A 24,640-nucleotide genomic window follows, 5' to 3' on the forward strand; every position below is an offset into this window, starting at 1 on the left:
CTACGGACTTAAAGCTGTGAACACACCATGCGTTTAATGCACGTTACTTCCCCCTGGGAGCTGTAATTTGTTATGGGTGCTGGGAATTGTAGCCCTGAGGGGGTAGACTAAGGTTCCCAGGATTCTTTGGTGGGAGCCTATGTGCTTTAAATGCATGGTGTATATGCAGCCCAGCTTTCGCACTCTTTGTTGCCTAGTTCATTGATTCATGAGTGTCCTAACTCAGCTATTGCTGATTTATCTGCTGCTGCTACAATTAGTAATGATTATTCAGTGAATTGTTCTACAGTGGTACCTCTGGTTACGTACTTAATTCGTTCCGGAGGTCCATTCTTAACCTGAAACCGTTCTTAACCTGAGGTACCACTTTAGCTAATGGGGCCTCCAACTGCCGCTGCGCCACCAGAGCACTATTTCTGTTCTCATCCTGAGGTGAAGCTCTTAACCCGAGGTACTACTTCCGGGTTAGCGGAGTCTGTAACCTGAAGTGTTTGTAACCCAAAGCGTTTGTCATCCGAGGTACCACTGTAGTGTATGTTTTTTTAATGGACTTGCTTTTTATGGATTTTATGAGCTCTTATTCACTTGCTTTTCCTGTTAGCAGGGGCGTAGAAAGGGGGGTGCGATAGGTGTCCCCACTGAGGGGGGGTGACAAAATAGTGGGTGGCACTCACCACAGGGCCTGCAGCATGCCCGAGCCACGTGTCTCTCCTGGGAGTGACATGGTGGCTTGGGGCCCTGCGCTGCCTGAAATGGCAGCATGCAACTTGTGTCTGCCAGGTGGACCCCATGGGCAGCTCAGTGCAGTGCCCCCCCCCCCACTGCACAGATCGCCGCGGCACCCCCGTGGGCAGATTGACCCGCCACTCCAGGTGCCAGAGCAGCTAGTTACACCCCTGCCTGTTAGCCGCCTTGTGCAAAGGGTGCCATGTAAATCATGTAAATAAATGAGAGAAGTGGAGCCACATCTGACACCAGGATGCGCTAGCCAAGTTTAAAGACTTACAGGACATTTGGCTCCATGGCTGCTCACAAGTCAGAGAAAAACAAGATTACAGCATAGTAATGTGATAGGAATTTTATGGTCTTAGATATATAGTAATGTTCATAACTGCACATACATAGATCAGCACAGGAAAGCCAACCTGGAACCATTTTGATTCCTAAACTGACCAAATCCTTTCTCTGCAAGGTTAAAAATGGAAAAGCCTCCCCATTGTCTCTTCCTTCACAAATCCTGTCTTAATCTGTGTTTGAATAAGGTGTGAGCCTGTGACCTGGCCCAGGAAATAAGTATTTTACCACTACAAAAGAATGGCCAGGCTCCCCAGGCAATCCAATCAAGTAACTTGCCAGACAGGAGATAAACTGTGACAGGAGAAAAACAACATTTAAATTTCTGTGATGTAGGTGGGATGTATCTGAGGGGTGGTCTTAGGTTACACCCCTTCTGTGATGTATGCATAATGTTTCTGGGGGTGGTCTTGATCTAGAGAATGGGAATTTCAAAAGTCTTTATAAGGCCTTGCAGGCCATTGTTCTGGGTCCTCTTCCTCTCCTGCGTGTGAGGGGAGTACCCTGTTGCAACAGATCAATAAAGATCAAGCTTACTAGCTGCTTTGCTTCTCAATATTCTCTGGTTGGCCTCTGTTATTTTCTCCTACCAATAGGGAACCTATGTAAGGACTCTATATGGGCTCTTGGATACCCCATAAGGGAAAAGGGCATATTTTTATTTACAACAGAACTAAGGGACTATGTTTATAATTCAGGGAACACCGGTTCAGACTTTGCCTCTGTCACAAATCCATGCCCCAGATCTGAAAAATGGGGATAACCACACCGATTTATTTGTTACATTTCCTCCAACGAGCACAAGGTGACAAACATAGTTCTCCTCACCCTCACAACCCTGTGAGGCAGGTGAGGCTAAGCGTAAGTGACTGGCCCAGCTTTACGGCTGAGTAGAGATTTGAACCTTTGTTCCCCAACACTCTAACCCAGGGCTTCCCAGACTTGGCTCTCTAGTTGTTTTTGAACTACAACTCCCATCACCCCAAGCCAGCTGGACCAGTGGACAGGGATGATGGGAATTGTAGTCCAAAAAAGAGCTGTAGACCCAAGTTTGAGAAACCCTGCCCTATATGATCGCTTAATCCTTGGACAGTGCCTGGAAACTTTTAGGTGAAATAAATGTCACAAGAACTGCAACTATTAAGAAGATGCAATAAATACTTCCTGAAGGGCCAAAGGTTTGAAAACCATCGGTTCCCTAAATTTAAGTGGCAACTGTGGGATTTCTCTTACCTTGCTCCTCTTCCATTTGGCCAAAGTTCAAGAGCTTGCCCTCGTTTTTAAGCGCTGAAGGGTCAAAGAGACCATCCTCTTCTCCAGCGTGGGTTTTCCGTGTATGTTCCTGTAGACTCATCCCTGAGGTCTGCCCGTTCCCACAGGTTGTAGGCCTCAAGGAAACTTTGCCCTGGACCCTTTGGGGAAAGCACACAAGCTCACAATCTCCTTCATCAGAGTGGGGGAAAGGAGCAGGGCAGGGACGTCTCCTCTATGATCTTATACGCAGTGCTGTCACCTGGTGAGTGGCAAGACAGAAGACGGCATTACTAATGGGATTATATGGCACTATCTGTGTTATCAATGTCTACCAGGGCCAGGTGATACAATTGTACCTTGGTACACAAATGATTTGGCTCCCAAACACTGCAAACCTGGAAGTGAGTGTTCCGGTTTGCGAATGTTCTTTGGAACCTGAAAGTTCAACACTGCTTATGCATATTCCAATTGAGTGCAGGAAGCACCTGCAGCCAATCAGAAGCCATGCTTTGGTTTTCGAACATTTTCAGAAGTCAAATAGACTTCCGGAATGGATTCTGTTCGAGAACCAAGATATGACTGTATATTGATATATTGTCTAAAACCAGTTTGAAGTCCATATTGTGGTTTTGGTTTCATAATTTTTGACCTGGCAATATATTGTGAATCACGATGTGTGTGCTCGTGTGCTATGCAAAGATCACAACATGGGGAAACCGTGAAGCCTCTACATATCTCCATCCTTATTTCAGACATTGCAATATCACAATGTTTAGCCAGTGAAGATCATGGCCACTGGTTCCATCACCTCCTGGCAAATAGAAGGGGAAGAAATGGAGGCAGTGAGAGATTTTACTTTCTTGGGCTCCATGATCACTGCAGATGGTGACAGCAGCCACGAAATTAAGAGACGCCTGCTTCTTGGGAGGAAAGCAATGACAAACCTAGACAGCATCTTAAAAAGCAGAGACATCACCTTGCCAACAAAGGTCCGTATAGTTAAAGCTATGGTTTTCCCAGTAGTGATGTATGGAAGTGAGAGCTGGACCATAAAGAAGGCTGATCGGACAAGACTAAATGACTAAACAAAAACATATCACAATATTGAAAGCCAGTTATCACCCAGCACTAATACCTGCTAGCCAGGATGGCTCTTCTCCGTTGAGGGCTGCAAATGCTTCTGAATACTGTTAGAAGTGGGTCTTGAGACCCTCAAATTAATATCCGAACAAAATTGGTGAAGCAGCGAAGATTTATTGATTACAAAACGTTCTTGCAAGGGCGGGGGTCCAAAGTAGGCACACCTGGTTTTGGCAAATCATTAGCTTATATTCCCTATACCCAAAGCGCAGGTTCCCTCCCTTGTCTCCCCACTGGCTGGGTACTACAAGTTTTACAGCCTATCACAACTGCCTAATGACCCTACCAACATTCCCACCCATGTTTAAATCTCCCATTACTATTGATCTCGACGCCCACCCCCCATATTTAACCTGATTCCTATGCATTTACCTATTGATGCAAGCGACAGAGCCACATCCTGACCACTAGTTGTCCCAGTTACAGGTGTGAGCGAGTTCTATACTGTACCTGCTGAAGCCTACAAATAAACCATATTCCAGCCGCAAGCTGCCTTATTTACAAGCATCCTAACCAGCCGCAGAGCTAGCCGCTTGGACACCCAGAGCGGGGCACATACTGTGCACCTGGGGGTGGGACGATCCAGCCGGGGGGCCGAATGGCGTGGTGGCGATCTGCCCGGGGGGATTTTGTTACAGTCAAAACATATACCGTCATGTGAAAGACAACAACCTCCTGACTGCAATCACGGAGCAGGGATTCTAACAGTCTCCCCATTGGCTGGGTACTGTTGGTTTCTGCTTCCTCACTGAGCAGCGAATGCATGTCACAAGACATTGTTTTGCATTCCACAGTCAGAGTTACTCTTGGGTTCCCACGGGAATGGGAATGGTTTCCTGTTTTCAGTGTTCTCTCGGTTTCTTTGTTAGAGACGGGAGTTGCTTCTCTGCTCTCACAGAGGCAGGATGTATGTTTGCATGCTCTCAGCATAGCCTGTAAATAAACTTCATCATGTAGCACATTACCTGCTTATCCTTTCGTCTGCGTGACTACGCTCTGCTTGGGCTCAAGATAAGACGAGCCTGTATCAACTCCAGATGGGCAGGAGCTGATCAAAATCTCACAGGTACTACAAGGTTTACAGTCTATCCCGACTGCCTAATTACCCTACTAACATTCCCACCCATGTTTAAATCTCCCATTACAGTGGTACCTCAGGTTACAGATGCTTCAGGTTACAGACTCCGCTAACCCAGACATAGTACCTCGGGTTAAGAACTTTGCTTCAGGATGAGAACAAACATCACACGGCACAGTGCAGTGGCAGCGGCAGGCCCCATTAGCTAAAGTGGTACCTCAGGTTAAGAACAGTTTCAGGTTAAGAACAGGCCTCCAGAACGAATTACCGTACTTTTCGCCCCATAGGACGCACCGCCCCATAAGACGCACCTGTGGTTTCTTTTTTTTTGGGGGGGGAAATAAAGGAAAAAAATTTATTCCCCCCCCCCCAGGCGTGGGGCTGGCGCGGGGGAAGCCCGAGCTTCCCCCAACCCCAGCCCCCAGAACAGGCTTCTGCCTGCAAGCCTCGCGCGCCCGGCAGGACCTTCCGCCAGGTGCGGGAGGCTTGTGAACACCTTCCAGAAGCATGGGGTGTCCTCCGGAGGGCACCCCGTGCTTCGGGATGCAGGCTGCCGCCCCAAGCCTCGCGCGCCCAGCAGGACCTTCCGCCAGGCCGGGAGGCTTGCGGACACCTTCCCGAAGCACGGGGCGTCCTCCGGAGGGTGCCCCGTGCTCCGGGCTGCAGGCTGCTGCCCGCAAGCCTTGCGAGCCCGCGGGAACTCCCCCGGGCTTGCAAGGCTTGCGGATAGCTTCCTGAAGCCTGGAGAGCGAGAGGGGTCGGTGCGCACCGATGCCCCTCGCTCTCCAGGCTTCAGCGAAAGCCTGCATTCGCCCCATAGGACACACACACATTTCCCCTTCATTTTTGGAGGGGGGAAAGTGCGTCCTATAGGGCGAAAAATATGGTAAGTTCTTAACCCGAGGTACCACTGTACTCTTGATCTCGACACCCACCCCCCATATTTACCTGATTCCTATGTTACCCATTGACACAAGCGACAGAGCCACATCCTGACCACTAGTTGTCCCAGTTACAGGTGTGAGCGAGTTCTATACCTGCTGAAGCCTACAAATAAACCATATTCCAGCCGCAAGCTGCCTTATTTGCAAGCATCCTAACCAGCGGCGGAGCTAGCTGTTTGGGCATCCAGAGCGGCACACATGCCGTGCACCCAGGGGTGGGGAGATCTGCCTGGGGGGCCAATTGGCCGATTGGCGCAGCGGTGATCTGCCCAGGGGGGATTTTGTCACCCCCCGGATGACACCCGGGGCGGACCACCACCACCTCTTCCTACGCCCCTAATCCTAACCATAAGCTGTTCTAACGATGAGTGTGAGCAAGTCTGGGCTATCTGTAGTTGCAGCGTTGTGGCTTCTGTGAAAACGCAACATTATCATTTCTCACAAATTCCAGTTGCTGGAAGCCACAGGACGGAAGCATAGGCTTGTTCTCGGCTCCTACTTGCCAGTTTCCCCACAAATGCATCAGGTCACCCGGTGTGAGAACAGGATGCAGGCCTCATCCAGGAAGCTCTTCTTATTTTCTTAATGGGACACGGAAGGAAAAAGTGACCCTCTGGCTATTCTTATACTCCAAATGCCTACCAGCCACGCCTGACACCGTCTCCTGTGCTGGCTAGGGATGAAAGGAGCCCCAGAAAAACTCTGGACAGCCGCAGGTTTCCCACAACCGCCTTAAAAGACTTGCCCTCCTGCCGCTGCTTGCAATTGAGATTGTAAACACATCTTGGCCAGCTTCTGGACCAGTCTGCCTAGCTGCCCCTTTAACAGCAATCGCTTGCATTATACAGGACCAGGCAATCACGTTTAATCTCCAAACGCCAAACAGTAACAGGGACAGCTGGTTATAAAATTTTTAATAATGGTTTTATATAAATATATCCACAGGGACAGGTGGTTGGTTCTTGCTAGCTGGCAACGCGGAGGAGGAATGATAAAAGACACTGGTGCCTTGCGCTCAAGTAATTTTTGCTTTTGGGGGGGTGGGGGGAGAGAAAGACCTTGAGTTACACTCCCCCCCCCTCACATTTTCTACCGTGGGCTCCCTTCCAGTCAGCAACTTCCAGCATTCCTGTGGACTCCATTTTCCCATTGTTCAAAGGCTCCTTGGCAACTCACCTATTTTTTCTCCCTGCAGGAATGCAAGAGCCAGCTCTCCTCCCGTCTCTCTAACAGAGAGAGAGAGAGACAGAGAGTAAGAAAGATCAGGAAGAGACAGGAATGACACTCTTTCCTTCCCCCCTTTCTCACATTCTTTTGTCTCTCTAGGAGAAAGTACTTTATCTATTTAACTCTTAGGTATTTGGACTGATTTTGTTTCTAACAAAAAGCACAATTGCACATGCTCTCCAGCTTTTAATATATGAAAGTTAAATTTAAATAAGACCATCCTATAGAAGCATCCCCTCCAACATTTTTCCGATGAAAAGTTTATTTTTATTATTGCTTTTTTTCTTTAAAAAAAATGTTTAGGGGTACAGTGGTACCTCGGGTTAAGAACTTAATTCGTTCTGGAGGGCCGTTCTTAACCTGAAACTGTTCTTAACCTGAAGCACCACTTTAGCTAATGGGGCCTCCCACTGCCGCCGTGCAATTTCTGTTCTCATCCTGAAGCAAAGTTCTTAACCCGAGGTACTATGTCTGGGTTAGCAGTCTGTAACCTGAAGCGTCTGTAACCTGAAGCGTCTGTAACCCGAGGTACCACTGTACTAACATTTTGACTCAAGAAAATCACCATTTCAAATGAGGGGAAATAAATACAGTAAAAGATCAAAAGTACAAAGATTCACAAAATGTTTAGGGGTATGTGTACCCCTGCGTCCCCCTAGAAAAAAGCACTGATGATGATGATGATTAACACTATGCCCTCGCTCTGCTGCCTCCTCCCACCCCGGCAAGGGGAAGGGAAAAAACGTTCACTTTTGTGCGTCCCTCCCGGCGTGACGCTGCGCGCTGACGTCACGGGGCGGGGCTTTAATGGTGGTGTGCCGCGAGATTTTTTTCCGGTAAGCAGGTGTGCCGTTGCCCAAAAACGTTTGGGAAACACTGCCCTAGAGAATCCTGGGAGCAGTAGTTTGTTGAGTGTGCAGATGGGAGAAAGCTCCACTTGAGGTCTGGTGCACAGCCAAGTCTCTTTATCACCCACCGGCCGCAGCGAGTGACACCTGAGAATTCTCTAACAAGCAATTGCTCGAGCCAGAAAGGTTGTACGGGAATCTTAGGTTCCCTCACCCCCTCCAACATTCCTGATGAAAATAGGGATATTTCTCTCCCCCCTGCAACTGACCCTACTCAACCCCCCAAATTTATCTAATCTTATTCTTTGGTAGATTTACAAAAAGAAAAACACACACCAAGAAATAGTTTTTTTGAAAGGGGCAAGATTAGATGCGGGTGCACATAGCATTTTGGTTAAAAATCAAGACTCCTTGCATTCCACTCTGCTCCCCCTTTCTTCCTGCCCTGGGTGTCGCTGCTCTATGCCTGCACCTCGGAGCCCTTTTTTATAGGGTTTACACACAAAGAAATCATATAAATTCTAGTCAGAGGCTCCTAAGCATCTGCAGAGTGTAGCTGGCAGAAACTCATTGGATACAACTCTTTGTGATGCCGGCCTGCACCTTGATGTGTCAAGTCCCCTCGTTTCTTACTCAAGTTCTGAAGCCTACATAGACTAAAAAACTGAAAACCTACATATCAAGGGGGAGTAGCAGCCTGATTTATGCTTATATAGACAAGGGGTGAGTTGCTCTTGACTCAGCTAGACTTCTAAAGGCTTACTCCCAAATACGCCCTTATCTCCCATGCCTCCAGCGACTATGGCGTTGTGGCATTCATCTTGCTTTCAGGCCGAGGGAGCCGGCGTTTGTCCACAGACAGCTTTCTGGGTCATGTGGCCAGCAGGACTAAACAGCTTCTGGCACAACAGAACACCGTGATGGAAACCAGAGCCCACGGAAACGCCATTTACATAGGGCTTCGTAAAATCATTAAACCCACTCCTTCATTATGCTAGTCATAAAGCATCATTTGAGGGACAGGAACCAATTAGCAGTTCACATCTTTTGACATGTGCATTTCATTCCCTTTGCTGCAACCCATCAGCTACGCCAAAGTGCTTAATCTGCAATTCCCTTTGAAGCTTTTACAGCATGATTTGTAGGCATTCCCCATCACTTCTGATCTGTAACACAGCTTGCTTCTTACCTTCATGTATGGCCTCCTTTTCTTTCCGTCTAGCAGTATCTCTTCAAGACAACTTAACTAAAAGGTTTTAACCATTTCAATCCCTGCACTCACCCTTCTGGTACTCAACTGAGCATCATATGATGCTAACCTCACCCCTAACTCTTTACCTCTCCTTTTCTCTTACCCCCACACATCCATTTTCAACTATCTTAACCATTCAAAAAGCAGCCAATTCATGGGACTTGGGGAAATCCACTTTCTTTTGCAGAATTTGATTCAGCAAAAATGAACAGAAATATTAAAAACGAAAGCACTACAAGACCTTTCAACCACTTCTGCCAATCTGGGAAGAGAGTGGCATCACCCATTCCCACCACATTGGGGGTTATGAGCCCAGAGACTCCTCAAACTCTTTTAGGACTTGAAATATGAGATCAATATGCTCATCTATTCCTTGCTGTTATCAAGCAACACTTCTTCCAGCCCCAGACTGCGAGTGCCCAGTGTACTGCACCATGACTTCATGATGTTGTGACGTGACGTCATATCAACCTTATGATGTCATGGTGGCGCTGCGGCAGCAACTGGGTCCCGGCTTGCGCCTCTGTCATGGGACCTCTTGTTTTATTCTTTGTAAAATACACAATTTAATACATATACCAACAGGCAGAGGGTCTTCTCGGTAGTGGCGACCACCCTGTGGCACACCCTTGCATCAGATGTCAAGGAAATAAAAAAATATCTAACTTTTAGAAGACATCTGAAGGCAGCCCTGTTTAGGGAAGTTTTTAATATTCTGTTGGGAGCTGCCCAGAGTGGCTGGGGAAACCCAAGCAGATGGGCAGGGTATAAATATAAATTAGTATTAGTATTATTATTATCCCCCTGTTTTTGGCATCTGCCTCAAGAGACTATGCAGTGAACCACTGGAGAATCACAGCACCTGCTTTGGCTGCAGAGACTGGTACTGCTGCCTCCTGTGTTGTTTTTGCTGCGTTAGCAGAACCAAAGTGACCTCTTTGTGGGCAAGCCTGGGCAGTGTGTATGGAGGTCCTGGGCTGCCCAGATGACAAGATCCCTGTCTCAGCCTCACTGATATGGTCCAAAGGAAAGCAGAGCAATACATCTGGCACCAGCTTGGTTGCAGGAGTTGCCGGGAGGAGGCGTACATGATGCCATCCAACTGTCTAAGCATAGGTAATTAAAAGGAGGATTTATTGCAAAAACAAACAAATACCGTATTTTTCGCTCTATTGGGCGCACCTGACCATAGGGCGCACCGAGTTTTTAGAGGAGGAAAACACGAAAAAAATATATTCTGAATCAAATGTTGTACTAAACTATTTAAAGCAGCAAAGTGGGCAGCTCCTGTCTGCTTTGCTGCTTTAAATTGAGCCTCAGAGGAGGGAAGGAAGGGGAACCATGCCTTATCTAAGTCCAGTTAATAATGCTGAGCCTGACTTTATATGCATCTCAAAGCCCTTGACATATATACCGTATTTTTCGCCCTATAGGACGCACTTTTTCCCCTCCAAAAACGAAGGGGGAAAGTGTGTGCGTCCTATGGGGCGAATTCAGGCTTTTGCTGAAGCCTGGAAAGCGAGAGGGGTTGGTGTGTACCGACCCCTCTCCCTCTCCAGGCTTCAGGAAGCTATCCGCAAGCCATGGGAGCCCGCAGTAGTTCCCCCGGGCTTCCACGGCTTGGGCAGAGCTGCCTGCACCCCGAAGCCCCGGCTCGCTGAGCAGTCGCGCCAGGGCTTCGGGTACCTCTGCGCAAGCCGTGGGAGGGCTCCCCCGGCTTGCGCAGAGCTGCCTCTTATCCCGAAGCCCTGGCGCGCTGAGTAGTCACGCCGGGGCTTCGGGTAGCTCTGCGCAAGCCGCGGGAGGGCTCCCCCGGCTTGTGGAGAGCAGCCTGTTCTGGGGGCTGGGGTCGGGGGAAGCTCGGGCTTCCCCCGCCCCAGCCTCGCACCTTGGGGGAAAATAATTTTTTCCCCCTTTATTCCCCCCCAAAAAACCTAGGTGCGCCTTATGGGCCAGTGCACCCTATGGGGCGAAAAATACGGTACATTATAATGACAAGCCGAGATAGGCCTCCTGCAGAGGAGGAGGGGAGGAGAAGAGAGGGAGCCATTATAGCTCAATGGGGAGAGCATGGAGAAGATCCCAAGTTCAGTCCTTGAAAGCTTCTCCGGGTAGGGCTGAGGGTGGGTCTCCTGAAACCCTGGTGAACCTCTGCCTATCAGTGACGACAAAACTGAGCTCAATGGGCTCAGGAGTCCTGACGTGGTACAGGGAAGGTCCCTCTGTTCCTGTTTAAATTAGCCCTTTCTTCAGAACCATGAGGACTACAATCTTAGTTTGTTTTTAAAGGGAACAGCTGTAACCTCAGTGGCTTTGCATGCAGAACACCTCACATTCAATCCCCGGCTTCTCCAGGCCTGAAACTCTGGCAAACTGCTGCCAGTCAGTGTTGACATTACTAAGCTAGATGGAGTAGTGGGTCCGAATCCTTATAAGGCAGCTTCCTAGGTTCCCATTTATGCTTCAGATCTGAGTGTGAGGCTTGCTGTCACGTTTAGTGTCAAGCGGGTGATTCTTTGCACATCTGGAAGATGACTGTGTCACCTCCCATCACCCTCTTGAAGGTGCTTTTACAGCTCAGGGAAAAGGGCAGGCAGCCACAGCATCTGTAGACTGTAGCATCCTGAATTAAGGGAGGGAGGGATTCCCATTGCAGCCAAAGGATTGTTTGAGGCCACCACGAAAGAGCTGATCTTAAGCTTGAAACCAGGACTTGCTCTTTAACCATGCTGCTCCTCCAGTTGCCAATGCCATCCACGTAACCCGTGTGAATATCAAGCGTGGGTTTTGTCCAGGAACCCGGGAGGATTTCTTTCACGTGTGTGCATGTTTTCGTCTTTAAATAAACAGCCCATGCAAGTTTCCAGCTCTTATGGCCATCGAGATTAGCCTGGCCGTCTCAGTGGAAATCTGGGGAGGCTGAGGTGGACTTTCCAGTGGTCAAAGTGTGGCTGTGTCTTCCTGCCCGGCATCTATTTCCTGCCCTCTTTCCTCCCTGGACCCCCGCACCCTGCTTCAAAGCAAGCCACGGAGGAGGGAAGGAAGTAGAGCCATGGATCCTCTGCTCGCAACTGCAGCAGATTCCCTCCAGTTTGAAGCAGGAAAGTGGGAGAGGAGCTGCTTACACGAGTGTAAGCTGCTCCCCTCCCACTTTCCTGCTTCAAAGGGAGCCCGGGAGAAGAGAATCCGCTGCAGCCGCGAGCAGCGGAGGATCCATGGTCCCCTTCCTTCCCTCCTCCATGGTTGCTTTGAAGCAGGAAAATGGGAGAGGAGCTGCTGAAACGTCTCCAACATATTGGGGGAGAAATTCCCCAAGAAGGAAGGACAACCTGGAATAGTTTTGGAATTAATATTTAGTGCTTACTGAAGACCAGGGGACCTACGCAATTTTACTCGCCAATAAATAACCTTAATATTCTTTGACATTTTGGATGTACATATCTGAAGCCTAAAGGCTGGAAGATTTGGATTACAACATAGTGAAGAACAGTCCATTTGGATTTATATTTTGGATTTATACTTTGGATTACAAATATAAAGTTGGACTAACTCTCATTTGTCACCACCTTTTATAAGAACTATTGAAGAGAAGTATACTTCTTTTATATTAACTTTATATTAACAGTTTGTGCCGGTTCATCTTGGGGAACTGTCCTGTTTGATATATGACATGTAATTTGGATCTAGTTGGGAGGTAAGGGGCCTGGGAGTGAAAATAGTCATCTTTTGTTTTTTACTGGTTTTATTGGGTATTTTATGCTTTTTCCTTTGCCTGTTCTCTTTTGGCTCTGTTTTGCAAGGATTTTACAGTTTTACTAACTTAAGTTCCATTGGTAGGAGGGGAGGGAACGATTAAATGGTAAAGGGAAAATTTACGGTTCAGCTTGGGAGTGGGAAAATACTTTCACTTCTGGGATGAACTAAGAAACGCAGGTGTGACCTTGAACAGATCAAAATAAAATTATTTAGTGGCTGGAAAACTTTCTGGGTCAGAAATGGCAGGTAAACAGGATGCAGGAGCCATAACAAGGAAATCTGCAATGGACAGGAGACGGGCAAGCATACAAGAAGAGACGGAAAGAGCAGGGAAAATAGAATACCACTGACCTTCCCACACAGCAACTTATGGAATTTAGACAGGAGATGGTGTAGTCAGTGAAAAGTTTTGCTGAACAAGTGCATTTGGATACGGAAAAATCGAATAAATTATTGACAGAACAATTTGGAAAATTAGGTGCGAAGGTTAACAAATTAGAAACTAAAGTTGATAAGCTAGAAAAAACTAGTGAGGAGTTAGGACATTTGAAGGAAGAACAGAAAGCTGTTATAGGGATGGTGGGAGGTCTACAAGAGAAACAAAATTATTTGGAAGATAAAATCCTCCTCTTGCAGTTGAGAAGGGGGAAAACAGTGAGAATAAGAGGCCTACCAGAATCAGAACAGAACTTAGAAACATATGTTACAAAGACAATTGCAGAATGGATGGGGGAGAGGCAAGAGTGGGTGGCAGAAATGCCGGAGAGCTGTTTTCAGATACGCACGATAGAAAGTCGGCAGAGAAAGCAGCCAGGAGATGTCATATTAACATTTGTAACAAAAAAAAGGATGCAAAACTTCAGAAAAGTTTTGTGGACAATCTTGTGGTTGCTGAACAGAAGGTCAATATTTTTCGGGAGATTCCATTTAAATTGAGACTCAGAAGACAAAAATACCGGTTCTTGACAACAGCGCTGAGAAAAGCAGACATTAAATATAGGGAATACCCAGAGGGGATCTCATTTACATTTATGAAAAAGAGATATAGGTTGACAACAGAATACCAGGCCAAATAATTTTTTGAAAAACATAGGAGAGACCTAAACTCTGGACGTGAAGACCCAGTAGCAGAACAAAGAGCTGCTTTGGAGCGGCTATCACTGGAAGGAGCAACAGGTGGAAAAACAGATATTGTAAGTGACTCTGACAATGGCCAATCTTAAACTATTAAGTTGGACTGTTAATGGTTTGAATAACAAAGCTAAACGTAACAGGATTCAACATGTAATTTTAAAACAAAAGTTGGACATAATTTGTTTTCAGGAAGCACATATTGCAAGAGTATTAATTAATAAAAAATTAGGATGGGATTTCATCTCAGCAGATAATGCAAAAAAGAGAGGAGTAGTTTGTTATATTAATCCTGCACTAGAACCCAAATTGATTCAAAAAGATTAGAAAGGCAGAATCTTAATAATACAAATAAAAATCCATGGAGAGAAGGTGATGTTGGTGGGAATTTATGCCACCAATGAGAAAAAAATCATATATATTTTAAAATTTGAAACAGAATTACTTGAATTTGCAGACCAAAAAATGATTCTAATGAGGGTGTGGGAGAGATACAAAGACTTAATAGAACAAAAAACACCCCAGTGGGTATCGCCAATTGAAGCTTTGTTACTCAAACTGCTTGGCAAAAAAAGGAAGTGGCCTACATATAGAGAATTGTTGAAGGATCAAGAAGGGAAATGGAAGCTAAAAGACTATGAGGAAATTAAAGACCATTTTCAGAGTTGGTTACACTACAGACAATTACATGAGATGTACAAGGAAGATAATAAGAAGGGGTTTCGTTATACAATTTATATATTTCAATAGGAAGTTATAGAAGAAGGGAAGCTGCTGAAGAAAGCATATAGTATTTTGCTAGAATGGGAAACAAATGATGAGGAAGTCAAATCAGTTATGTTCAAATGGGCACAGGATATAGGACATAATATACAACAAAATACAATTTGAGGAGAAACTTGGGAAAAACTGTGGAAAGTAAACTTGAAATTTACAGATTGTTCTCTCTTGAAATAAAATTATATGAAAATGATGTATATATGGTATATTATACCAGTACAGATTACAAAAATGTATAAAACCGACTCAAATATATGTTAGAAATGTAAAGAAAAAGAAGGGACTTTTTATCATATATGTGGTGGGAATGTAGAGAAATTTAAAAAATTTGGGAAATGATATATAATCAATTGAAAAAAAATGTTTAAAATGACATTTGTAAAAAAAAACAGAAGCATTTTTGTTAGGGATTGCAGGACAAGACCTGCCGAGAAAAACAAAGAATTCATTTATGTATGCTACAAAAGCGGCAAAAGTCTTGATAGCAGAAGGATGGAAGAACGAGGAAATCCCAACAAAAGAACAGTGGCAAGAAAAACTGATGAGCTATGCAGAGCTGGCTAAATTGACATACAAATTGTGGGACGAGGACAACTATGACTTTAAGGAAGAACGGAAGCTTTTTACAAATTATCTAAAAAGACAACAAAATGAACTGGACTCCTTGGCAGGTTTTGAATAAACATACACCAATTTATTGGTTGATAACATGTTAGATAGATAATGTAAGGATATGTACAACTTTATAACATGCAGAGAATAATATGTGCTGAGAAATCAGAGAGGAGCTGAGGGAAGTCCTTGGTGGGGGGGGAGGGAAGGATGGAAGGGAGGGAGGGAGTGGGGAAAGGGGGAAAATTAATGTCAGCGACTATATGGTTTGATAATTTGTTATGTTGAAACTGCTAATAAAAATATTTTTTAAAAAAGGAAGAGCAGTCTGCAGCTGCCGGTTCTCCCCTGCATGACTAGCATCTAAGCCCCTCAGTTCCTGGCTGGTTTCTGCAGTTGGCTGCAAACCTTTGCTTGGAGCTGGCTTATTACTAACACCACCCCGCCCCAAAAGAACGCTTCCTATTACTGGCTGAGCTAGTGGAGGGTGGCTGCACTGTGGACCTCTTGCCAGTGCTGTTTCTCCTCTGGGTGGCAGCCAGGCTAAAGAAAGCAGTTCTGAAGTGGGCCAGTGACGTCTGCGTTGTCTGCTCAGCATCGTCCAAACCAGCCAAATACAGGCCCAATTAACACTCAAATTGGAGGGACGAGAAGCACATGCGGGGTGCATGTGTGGAAGGAGGTGGACAACTGGACGCGAAGGGGAGTTTAAGGGGGGGGGGACAGAGGCAAAAGTTCTTTTTCTGAGGAGCCAGTCATAGCACGCTGGGCTTCTCCCTCCCTCTCTCTCCCTAAACTAGCTCCTCTCTCTGAGGAGCCAGTCGGAGCAAGCTGCCTGGGCTTCTCTCTCTCTCTCTCTCTCTCTCTCTCTCTCTCTCTCCCTCTCTCTCGCCTAGCCTTTCTGTCTGCGTACACCTCCCCTCCTCCTCCTCCCCATTCCCGCCTCACGCCTGCTCGCTTCTCCTCCTCCTTTGTTGCGCACATGCATCTTTTGTCTCTTGAGACAGACGGGTGCCCACAACAAAATCAACATTTCTGTGGGGAACATTTGTTTTACAGTAACTGACGGCAGGTGTAAAGCAAGCTGAGTTTTAATGTGCTTGGTAGAAATTGCCATTGTGATACACTCTGCTACTGGAGAGGAGTCTCTCTTCCAAACTTCTCTCCAACATTGGGTTATAAATCCTAGGCTGTGCTTAGATTGTTGAGAAAAACCTTTTCGCCTTTTGAGATTTGAGTCATTTGTTTTTGAAGCTAGCTAGCTTGTTGGGAGTCTTGGGTGAGATACCCATGCAGTGAAAGTTGCTTAAGGCAGTGTTTCCCAACCGGTGTTCCGCGGCACACTAGTGTGCCGCCAGACGTTGCCTGGTGTGCCGTGGGAGGGAGGCGGGCGAGTCGGGCGGCGAGAGGCGGGGTGGCGGCGGCGAGGAGAGGCCGCCCAGCGCGGGGCTCTTGCCGTCTGCCTGCCTGGCTGCCTGCGTGGCGCTGACGTCACGGGGCTGTAACGTGCCCCACATAGGCACGCTTAGACCCTGGCTAGGAAGCGCCTTTGCCCTTGCCTTTTGCTCTCCTTACTTCCAGAAAGCTGGGCTGGTCGCCCGCTCCTCTTGGCGGCGGGAAGTGGTGCCGCTGGGAGCTCCGGGAGGCGGCGGAGGGGGCGCCGTGGGCCGGGAAGCCCCTCTCCGTCGGGGCCGGCAGGCGGCTGCCGCTGCTGCTGCGGGTGCTGTACAGCCTGGTGCTGGCGATGCCTTCGGAGCCGCCGCCGCCGCCTCCGCTGCTGCGCGGGAACTCCTTGAGCGAGCGGCTCAGCTGCTTGCCTTTGCTGCGGAAAACCTCGCGCTTGTAGGTGCCGCTGGCTTGCGGCGTCGGCACCGCGCTCTTGGGCAGCGGCTGCAGCGTGCGCTCCGTCCTGCCGGGCTCGTTGGCGAAGTGGACGGGCCTCAGGAAGCAGATGTCGATGCTGGACTCGGACGAGGCCGGCGAGCACGCTTCGAAGGCGGGCAGGTTCCGCAGCGGCTCCACCTCCTCGTAAGGGTCGCCCCGGTACTCGAAGCCCTCGTAGTCCGGCGTGAAGCCGGAGCTATCCTGCAGGAGGTCCGCCGCCGAGGCCCGCCGACGGGGCCGCTCGTGGTTGCCGTCGGGGCCCGTCGAAGGAGGCGCGCTGCTGCCGCCGTACTCCAGGTCCAGGAGGGCGTGCAGGGAGGCGGCCAGAGCTTTCAGGTCGTGCTCGCTGAGCTGAGAGGGTGCCAGGTCGTGCTCGGGCCGCCGCCCGTCCGTTTCCTACTCGCAAGGGGAAGCGCCTTGCAGGCCGTCGAGGCCTTGCTGGGGGCTCGCTTTCATGTGGGACCTCGAATGCCTTGGAAGGGAGACCAATCAGTGTCGGATTTAGGTATAAGCTAAACAAGCTATAGCTTACCATTACCTTCTATGCTGTTACTGTTTTTTTATTTTTTTTTACATAGGTAAAAAGTGACCTTTCCCCATCTGGCATGGTGGTGTGCCTCGAGATTTTTTTCATGAAACAAGTGTGCCTTTGCCCAAAAAAGGTTGGGAAACACTGGCTTAAGGTACCAGTCACCACACAGAAGCTGAAAAACATTCTGATGGTTTACTGCTGCAGAAGATAAAGATGAGTAAAACAGTTCTGGACATAGGGTTTATGTGGTGATACATACCAGTACAGAGTACCGTATTTTTCGCCCTATAGGACGCACTTTTTCCCCTCCAAAAATGAAAGGGAAATGTGGGTGCGTCCTATGGGGCGAATGCAGGCTTTCACTGAAGCCTGGAGAGCGAGAGGGGGTTGGTGCACACCGACCCCTCTCGCTCTCCAGGCCTCAGGAGAGCCCCAGCGCCAGCCCCACAGGGTCGGGGGACAGAGGGAGGCGGAACGCCGCCATCCCGCTGTCTCCCAAAGTGGTTTGGAGGCTGGCGGCGGGGAGAAGAGCGCTTCTCCCGCTGCCTGCCCCACCACTCCGGGGACAACAGGGAGACGCAGCGCGTCTCTAGGCTGTCCCCGGACCTGATCTCAAGGCGGGCGGCGGGGAGAAGAGCGCTTCTCCCCGCTGCCTGCCCCACCACTCCGGGGACAACAGGGAGACGCAGCGCGTCTCTAGGCTGCCCCCGGACCTGATCTCAAGGCGGGCGGCGGGGAGAAGAGCGCTTCTCCCGCTGCCTGCCCCACCACTCCGGGGACAACAGGGAGACGCAGTGCGTCTCCCTGCTGTCCCCGGACCTGATCTCAAGGCGGGCGGCGGGGAGAAGAGCGCTTCTCCCCGCCGCCTGCCCCACCACTCCGGGGACAAGAGGGAGACGCAGCGCGTCTCCAGGCTGCCCCTGGACCTGATCTCAAGGCGGGTGGCGGGGAGAAGAGCGCTTCTCCCGCTGCCTGCCCCACCACTCCGGGGACAACAGGGAGACGCAGCGCGTCTCCAGGCTGCCCCCAGACCTGATCTCAAGGCGGGCGGCGGGGAGAAGAGTGCTTCTCCCGCTGCCTGCCCCACCACTCCAGGGACAACAGGGAGACGCAGCGCGTCTCCAGGCTGCCCCCGGACCTGATCTCAAGGCGGGCGGCGGGGAGAAGAGCGCTTCTCCCGCTGCCTGCCCCACCACTCCAGGGACAACAGGGAGACGCAGCGCGTTTCCAGGCTGCCCCCGGACCTGATCTGAATGTGGGAGACGGGGAGAAGAGCGCGGGTGTCTCCGTTGCTCTTACGTTCAGCAATTCAAGATGAAACAGCAGACACTACTGAACTGACATACATTAATCACTTTATACAGCCAGGGCCCTGGGCTGTTACCATAGCAACTGACTTGACTGTTCTTGTGCCTCTGATTCTTATCCATGGAGTGATTTATGCCCATGAAGGAAATTAACCCCTTCCCATGTCCAGTTACTCCAACATAGCTCAGGTTTGAAAACACCTATCTTTTGCGGTTTGGGAAACAGTTGGATCATACCACTGAGTTCCTCGCATGTCTGACCTGTATATAATCTGGGTAAACAAAGATCAAACTTCAACCTCTGACCAGTTTCCTTGATTTCTTGCAGTACGTTTTCCTGATTGATCAAGAAATAAAACATTGATTGTTAGAGAATTTTCAGGTGTGGAGATGTAAAATTTCCGGGAATTTTGAAGCCAAGAGAAACAAACATCACCCCCCCCCGCATTTTTCCGAAAAAAATGGAAATTTTGGAAAAATTGAAAAAAAGTTTAGTGTGGAGTAGTTTTACAAATTGCGTGAAACACAGTGTAGATAAAAGTACAGTGGTACCTCTGGTTGCGAACAGGATCTGTTCCGTAGGCCCGTTCACAACATGAAAAGAACACAACCCGCAGCGCCACGTCTGTGCATGCGCACGTTGCGACTCGCCGCTTCTGCACATGCGTGTGATGTCATTTTGCGTGCATGCGTGAGCAGCAAAACCCGGAAGTAACACTTTCCGGTACCTCCGGGTTGCTGCGGAATGTAACCTGAAAGAACATAACATGAAGTGGACGTAACATGAGGTATGACTGTATTATGCTTGCAATAAAACAGGTAACCACCCCCTTTCCCTGAAAAGCAACAACAAAAAAAGCAAGAAACCATCAACATAAAAAATAATCAGATTTGCCCCTTAGCACCAACAGCAAATAAAGTTAAGGTCCATCTCAATATTTAAGCTCCATAGAAGGTCTACCCTTTGAGTAGTGTTTTTTTAAACAACAACAACAATAACAAACCCAGAAGACACAACATATACATGCAGTTTATTCTATCTCATTTTCTGAACTATTGCTATCATTTTCAATTTCTTCTTGCTCTTCCTCTTTGTCATTTTTCCTCAAGAACTTATAAAAAATGGCTTTGGGGGGAAAGGGGGTGAGGGGGGGGACCTGTTCCCCCCCCACTCCCCCCCAGGCCTTTCCATCTCTACTTGAGGACAGCCAGGGCAAAGCATAAGGCAATTTTTTTGCATGCCAGGCTCAGAAGTAACCAACATCCAGTTATAGTAATACCTCAGGTCACAGACACTTCAGGTTGCGTTTTTTCAGGTTACGGACCTGCCAAAACCAGGAAGTACTGGAACAGGTTACTTCCGGGTTTCGGGGGTTGCGCATGCGCAGAAGAGCCAAATTGCAACCCGTGCGTGTGCAGATGTGCCGCTGCGGGTTGCGAACGTGCATCCCATACGGATCACGTTTGCATCCTGAGCATCCACTGTACTGAATAGTATGTTGCACTAAGACTCAAAGTCTGAAAGGAAAATGTCAGGGAACTGACATCGGAGCCAGAGGCGGAGACTAGGCTCTCAAGCGATGCTGGAGAAGGGCCCAGCAGGGGGAGGTTTAAGGAACGCCCACTGACAGATTCTGCTAGCGACTGAACAGCCACGAAGTGTAGGGCTGTCCAGACAGAAAAGGTTTAACAAGGCAACCTAGCCAGGAGTGGCACCAACTTGCGCACGAGCAACCCCTACATTTATGACAGCAATCCGTCAGTCCTTGACGTTGCTTGTGCGCAGCGACAGGCAGGCAGCAGAATGAGCCGGAGAAGCCGGCGCCACGGAGGGAGCAGTTGGAGTGTAAAATCTGGTGGAGAGGAACCGAAATTTGGAACAGCATGTGGCTCTTCTCACGGCGCGGTTGGAAGAAAGGCGGGCTCATGATGAACAGGTCAGACCCACCCCCGTAGCAAGGAAGGTACCGGGACTGGTACACAAGTTTGGGGGGAAGCCCCAGGACTACAACGCGTTCCGAATGGAAATAGAATACGCTTTGGAACTGCAGCATAAGGATTTTGCGGACGATGGGGAGAGGGTGGCCTACATTGTCGGGCATCTGCAGGATGGGGCCAGGGAATGGATCAGGCCCCTAATGGCAACACAAAATGCTGCCTTGAAAGACCTGAGGAAATTCTTCCAGACGATGGATGCGATGTATTCCAGTGATGTGCAGCAAAGTGTGACTCGGCGGGAACTGATGGGTTGTAAACAGGGGAACCAGTCAGTTAGAGACTACTGGTTGCGCTTTGCCACGTTAGTCCACCGGCTCGGGTGGGAATTGGACTCGGAACCCATTCAGATGTTGTTTGAGGAGGGGTTGTCCCCAACGGTGAAGGATGAGCTTTCCCACGCGCCCCGCCCGCAGTCGATGGATCAGCTGACCAAGGCTGTGCTTGTGATTGGCGTAAGACAGGAAGCGCGGGCTCAGGAGAAGCGCGAAGGGAGAGGGGAACGTTGCCATGACTACCACGTTCCTGAAATACCGAGGCAGCCTTCCCCGCCGGCGGAGCCAATGGAAATTGATGGCGTGCGCGTGCGGGAGGTTTCAAACTCCAGTGAAAGTCGCAAAAGGGAGGGAAAGGATTGGAAAACTAATAAGAAGTGTTTCCTCTGCCAGCGGCCAGGACATTTTGCCAGGGTCTGCCCTCAAAGAAAGGCCTGGCAAGGAATGGTGGGGGCTGCTGGAGGTGAGGAGGGGGGGGAGGGGCAGGAGCAGGGAAACGCCAACGCTTGGCTGCCACTCAGCGGGCACAGCAGCCAGGCCAGCAACCAATAGAAGTGCCCCAGCCAGACCCCCCCAGAGCGGCCATAGCCATAGAAGTGATGCTAGAACTCCCGAATGGGCACCCAGTCAAGGTGAAGGGGCTGTTGGATTCAGGCAGTTCCTGCAATTTCTTCAGCAAGGACTTCGCCCTAGAGCACCAGCTCCACCTGCTGCCCCTGGATTTTCCCTTGCAAGTGACCACCATTGATGGCAGGGAGCTTCTGGGAGGGGAGGTGACGCACCAGACCCCACCAATGAGAATGAGGGTTTCCAGGCACACGGAGACCATTGCCTTTCACGTAGCCACACTGGCAGGACCCCCAATAATATTAGGGATGAGCTGGCTGGCACTACATGATCCAGTAGTGGCATGGCATCAGCGGATGGTTAACTTTGGGTCAGCCTACTGCTTGGAACACTGTCTAAGGGGGGAAACCCCAAGGATGACCGTGGCCAGGGTGGCTGGGATAGCTGTGGAGCCGAAAGGGGAGGTGCCACCAAAATATGCTGACCTGCAAGAGGTCTTCAGCGAGATGGAGGCGGATAGACTACCCCCCTATAGGCCCTTTGACTGCCAAATCAACTTGCTCCCAGGGGCGCAGCTGCCGGTGGGTAAACTGTATGCCATGTCGGACAGGGAGATGAAGGAGTTGCGGGAATTTATTGACAAGAACCTGAAAAGAGGTTTCATAAGAGAATCAAAGGCAGTGGGGGGCAGTCCGGTGTTCTTTGTGGACAAAAAAGGTACTAATCAACCCAGGCTCGTTGTGGACTCCAGGGCCGTCAATTTGGTGTCAGAACCCGTGACCTTCCCAATGCCCAGGATTGACGACATTTTAACACGGGTGAGGCAGGGAAAAATGTTTACCAAGCTAGACCTCAGGGGAGCATACAACTTGATTAGGATGAGGGAGGGGGACGAATGGAAGACCACAATGTTCACACCCCTGGGGGCCTTTGAGTACTTAGTTATGCCATTTGGATTACAGTCGGGCTCCGCCTGTTTTCAAGCTTTCATGCATCACGTGTTGGGGTCCCTGCTGTACAAGAACTGCGTAGCCTTCTTGGACGACGTCTTAATCTATTCGGACAATGAGAAGCAACATGTCAGCGACATCAGTGAAGTGCTAAAGAGACTGCAGAAGCACCAGTTGTGGGTCAAGCTAGAAAAATGTCAGTTTCACGCCAGAGAAGTCGAGTTCCTGGGGTACAAGTTGTCAGACAAAGGCCTAGCAATGGACCCAAGCAAGGTGCAAGCGGTGCTGGAATGGAAGGCCCCCCAAACCCGGAAGGACGTGCAGAGGTTCCTAGGGTTCAGCAACTTCTACAGGAAGTTCATCAAGAACTTCGCCAACTTGACAGTGTCCATCACAGATTGTCTGAGTAGCAAAAAGAAGTTTGTCTGGACAGAAAGTGCCCAGCAATCCTTTGAAAGACTGAAGAAGGCGTTCGCTTCGGAAGAGCAGCACCTGCACGTTGATCTGGAGAAACCCATGAGGCTTGAGACCGACGCGTCCGCCAGAGCCATTGGGGCGGTTCTTTTGCAGCCAGGGAGGAGCAAGCAGGAATGGAAGCCGTGTGCCTTTTTCTCGAGGAAGCTGAGCAAGTCGGAGCAAAACTATACGGTGTACGACCGCAAACTGCTTGCGATCTATGCGGCATCTCGCCGATGGAGACATCTGCTGATAGGGGCACGGCACAAGATCCAGGTTTGTACTGATCACAAGAACTTGGAGTACTGGAGGACCGCACGAGTACTCAACCAGAGACAGATTCGATGGGCACAGGAGTTCTTCAAGTTTTCCTTCGAAATCCGATACGTGCCAGGAGAGGAAAACGTAAGAGCAGATGCTCTCTCCCAGAAGCCGGAGTACATGGAAGGAGAGGGACCGCCGGAGATATGACACGTGATCCCCGAGGACCGATGGGTTTGTGGGGGAGCCTTGGTTGGGAAACGAGAACTGGCCGGGCTTACTAGAAACGACGTATTTGCTCAAACTAAAATCTGGGAACTCCGAGATGGCAGAGAAAACCAAGGGGGTTTTGAGGAAAAGGAAGGGGTGCTGTACTATAAGGGGGCGCTGTATGTACCGGGGAAGACCCTGAGGGGAAAGGTACTCAAACAACTCCACGACAACCCCACAGCTGGGCACTTTGGACAGCACAAAACCATGATGCTCGTCACCAGGCAGTTCTGGTGGCCAAGGGTGAGGGAGGATGTACGGGAATATGTACAGGGGTGCGACCGCTGCCAAAGGGCAAAGGGGGAGAGGGCTGCCCCTGCAGGGTTACTGGAACCCTTACCCACGCCGGGAAGACCCTGGGAGGTGGTGTCCATTGATTTTATGACCGATTTGCCCAAGTCCCTGGGGAAGACAGCAGTCACGGTAGTAGTCAATCTATTGACAAAGATGTGCCATTTCATAGCTTGTTCACATGCGGTGACCACAGAGGAGACAGCCAAGTTGTTTGTGGATCACATCTTCAGGTTGCATGGGGCTCCCTCGAGGGTAATTTCGAATTGCGGGAAACAATTTACTTCCCGGTTCTGGAAGAAGCTCATGAGCTTGCTGCAGGTAGAGGTGAGCTTCTCGATGGCGAGACATCTGGAAACCAACGGGCAAGCAGAAAGAGCGAACAGTATACTCCAGCAATACCTACGCTGCTACGTCAGCGAGAGGCAGAACGATTGGGTAGAGAAACTAGCACTGGCTGAATTTGCATACAATAACGCTGAACATGTGTCCACGGGAATGAGCCCGTTCATGGCCAATTATGGGTGTCACCCCAGGGCCTTCCCGGGGAGTGGGGAGGAAGGGTGGAGCGTACCTGCGGCAGAGCAGTTTGTGGAAGAAATGGAGGCCCTGCACCAGCAACTTAAGATGAACTTGGAACGGGCCAAGGAAATTTACAAGAGGCAGGCAGACAAGCACCGTAGGGAAGGGGAAACCATACGGGTGGTGGACCGGGTGTGGTTGTCAACCCAAGGGTTACCCTTTAAGGGGGGGTGC

At 49.4% G+C, this 24,640-nt stretch overlaps 2 protein-coding genes across 8 annotated transcripts in view; both read right to left on the bottom strand.

Moving 5' to 3' along the window:
- The window catches only part of LOC308580362 (uncharacterized protein), a 148,788-nt gene extending 142,201 nt beyond the window's left edge, over window positions 1-6,587 (bottom strand). For both annotated transcript variants that reach the window (XM_081181803.1, XM_081181805.1), the window contains exon 1: window positions 6,584-6,587. The gene's annotated coding sequence lies outside the window, so the exon portion shown is untranslated. The remainder of the gene's footprint in view (window positions 1-6,583) is intronic.
- Window positions 1-24,640, bottom strand: part of LOC308580409 (uncharacterized protein) — an 83,189-nt gene that overhangs the window by 53,993 nt on the left and 4,556 nt on the right. For 2 of the 6 annotated variants that reach the window (XR_014004822.1, XM_081181968.1), the window contains exons 1-2: window positions 6,667-7,226; window positions 2,308-2,587 (exon numbers count right to left, since the gene is read on the bottom strand). Coding sequence is in view for 5 of the 6 variants with exons in the window: in XM_081181968.1 (XP_081038094.1) it covers window positions 2,308-2,428 (121 nt within the window). In the remaining variant the exon portion in view is untranslated. Of the gene's footprint in view, window positions 1-2,307; window positions 2,588-6,666; window positions 7,227-24,640 lie in introns of those variants that run through there. The other 4 variants (XM_081181969.1, XM_081181971.1, XM_081181970.1 and 1 more) reach the window with 4 other exon arrangements.

Source organism: Podarcis bocagei (assembly GCF_964188305.1).
Source record: "Podarcis bocagei genome assembly, chromosome: 2".
NCBI classification, from domain to species: Eukaryota; Metazoa; Chordata; class Lepidosauria; order Squamata; family Lacertidae; genus Podarcis; species Podarcis bocagei.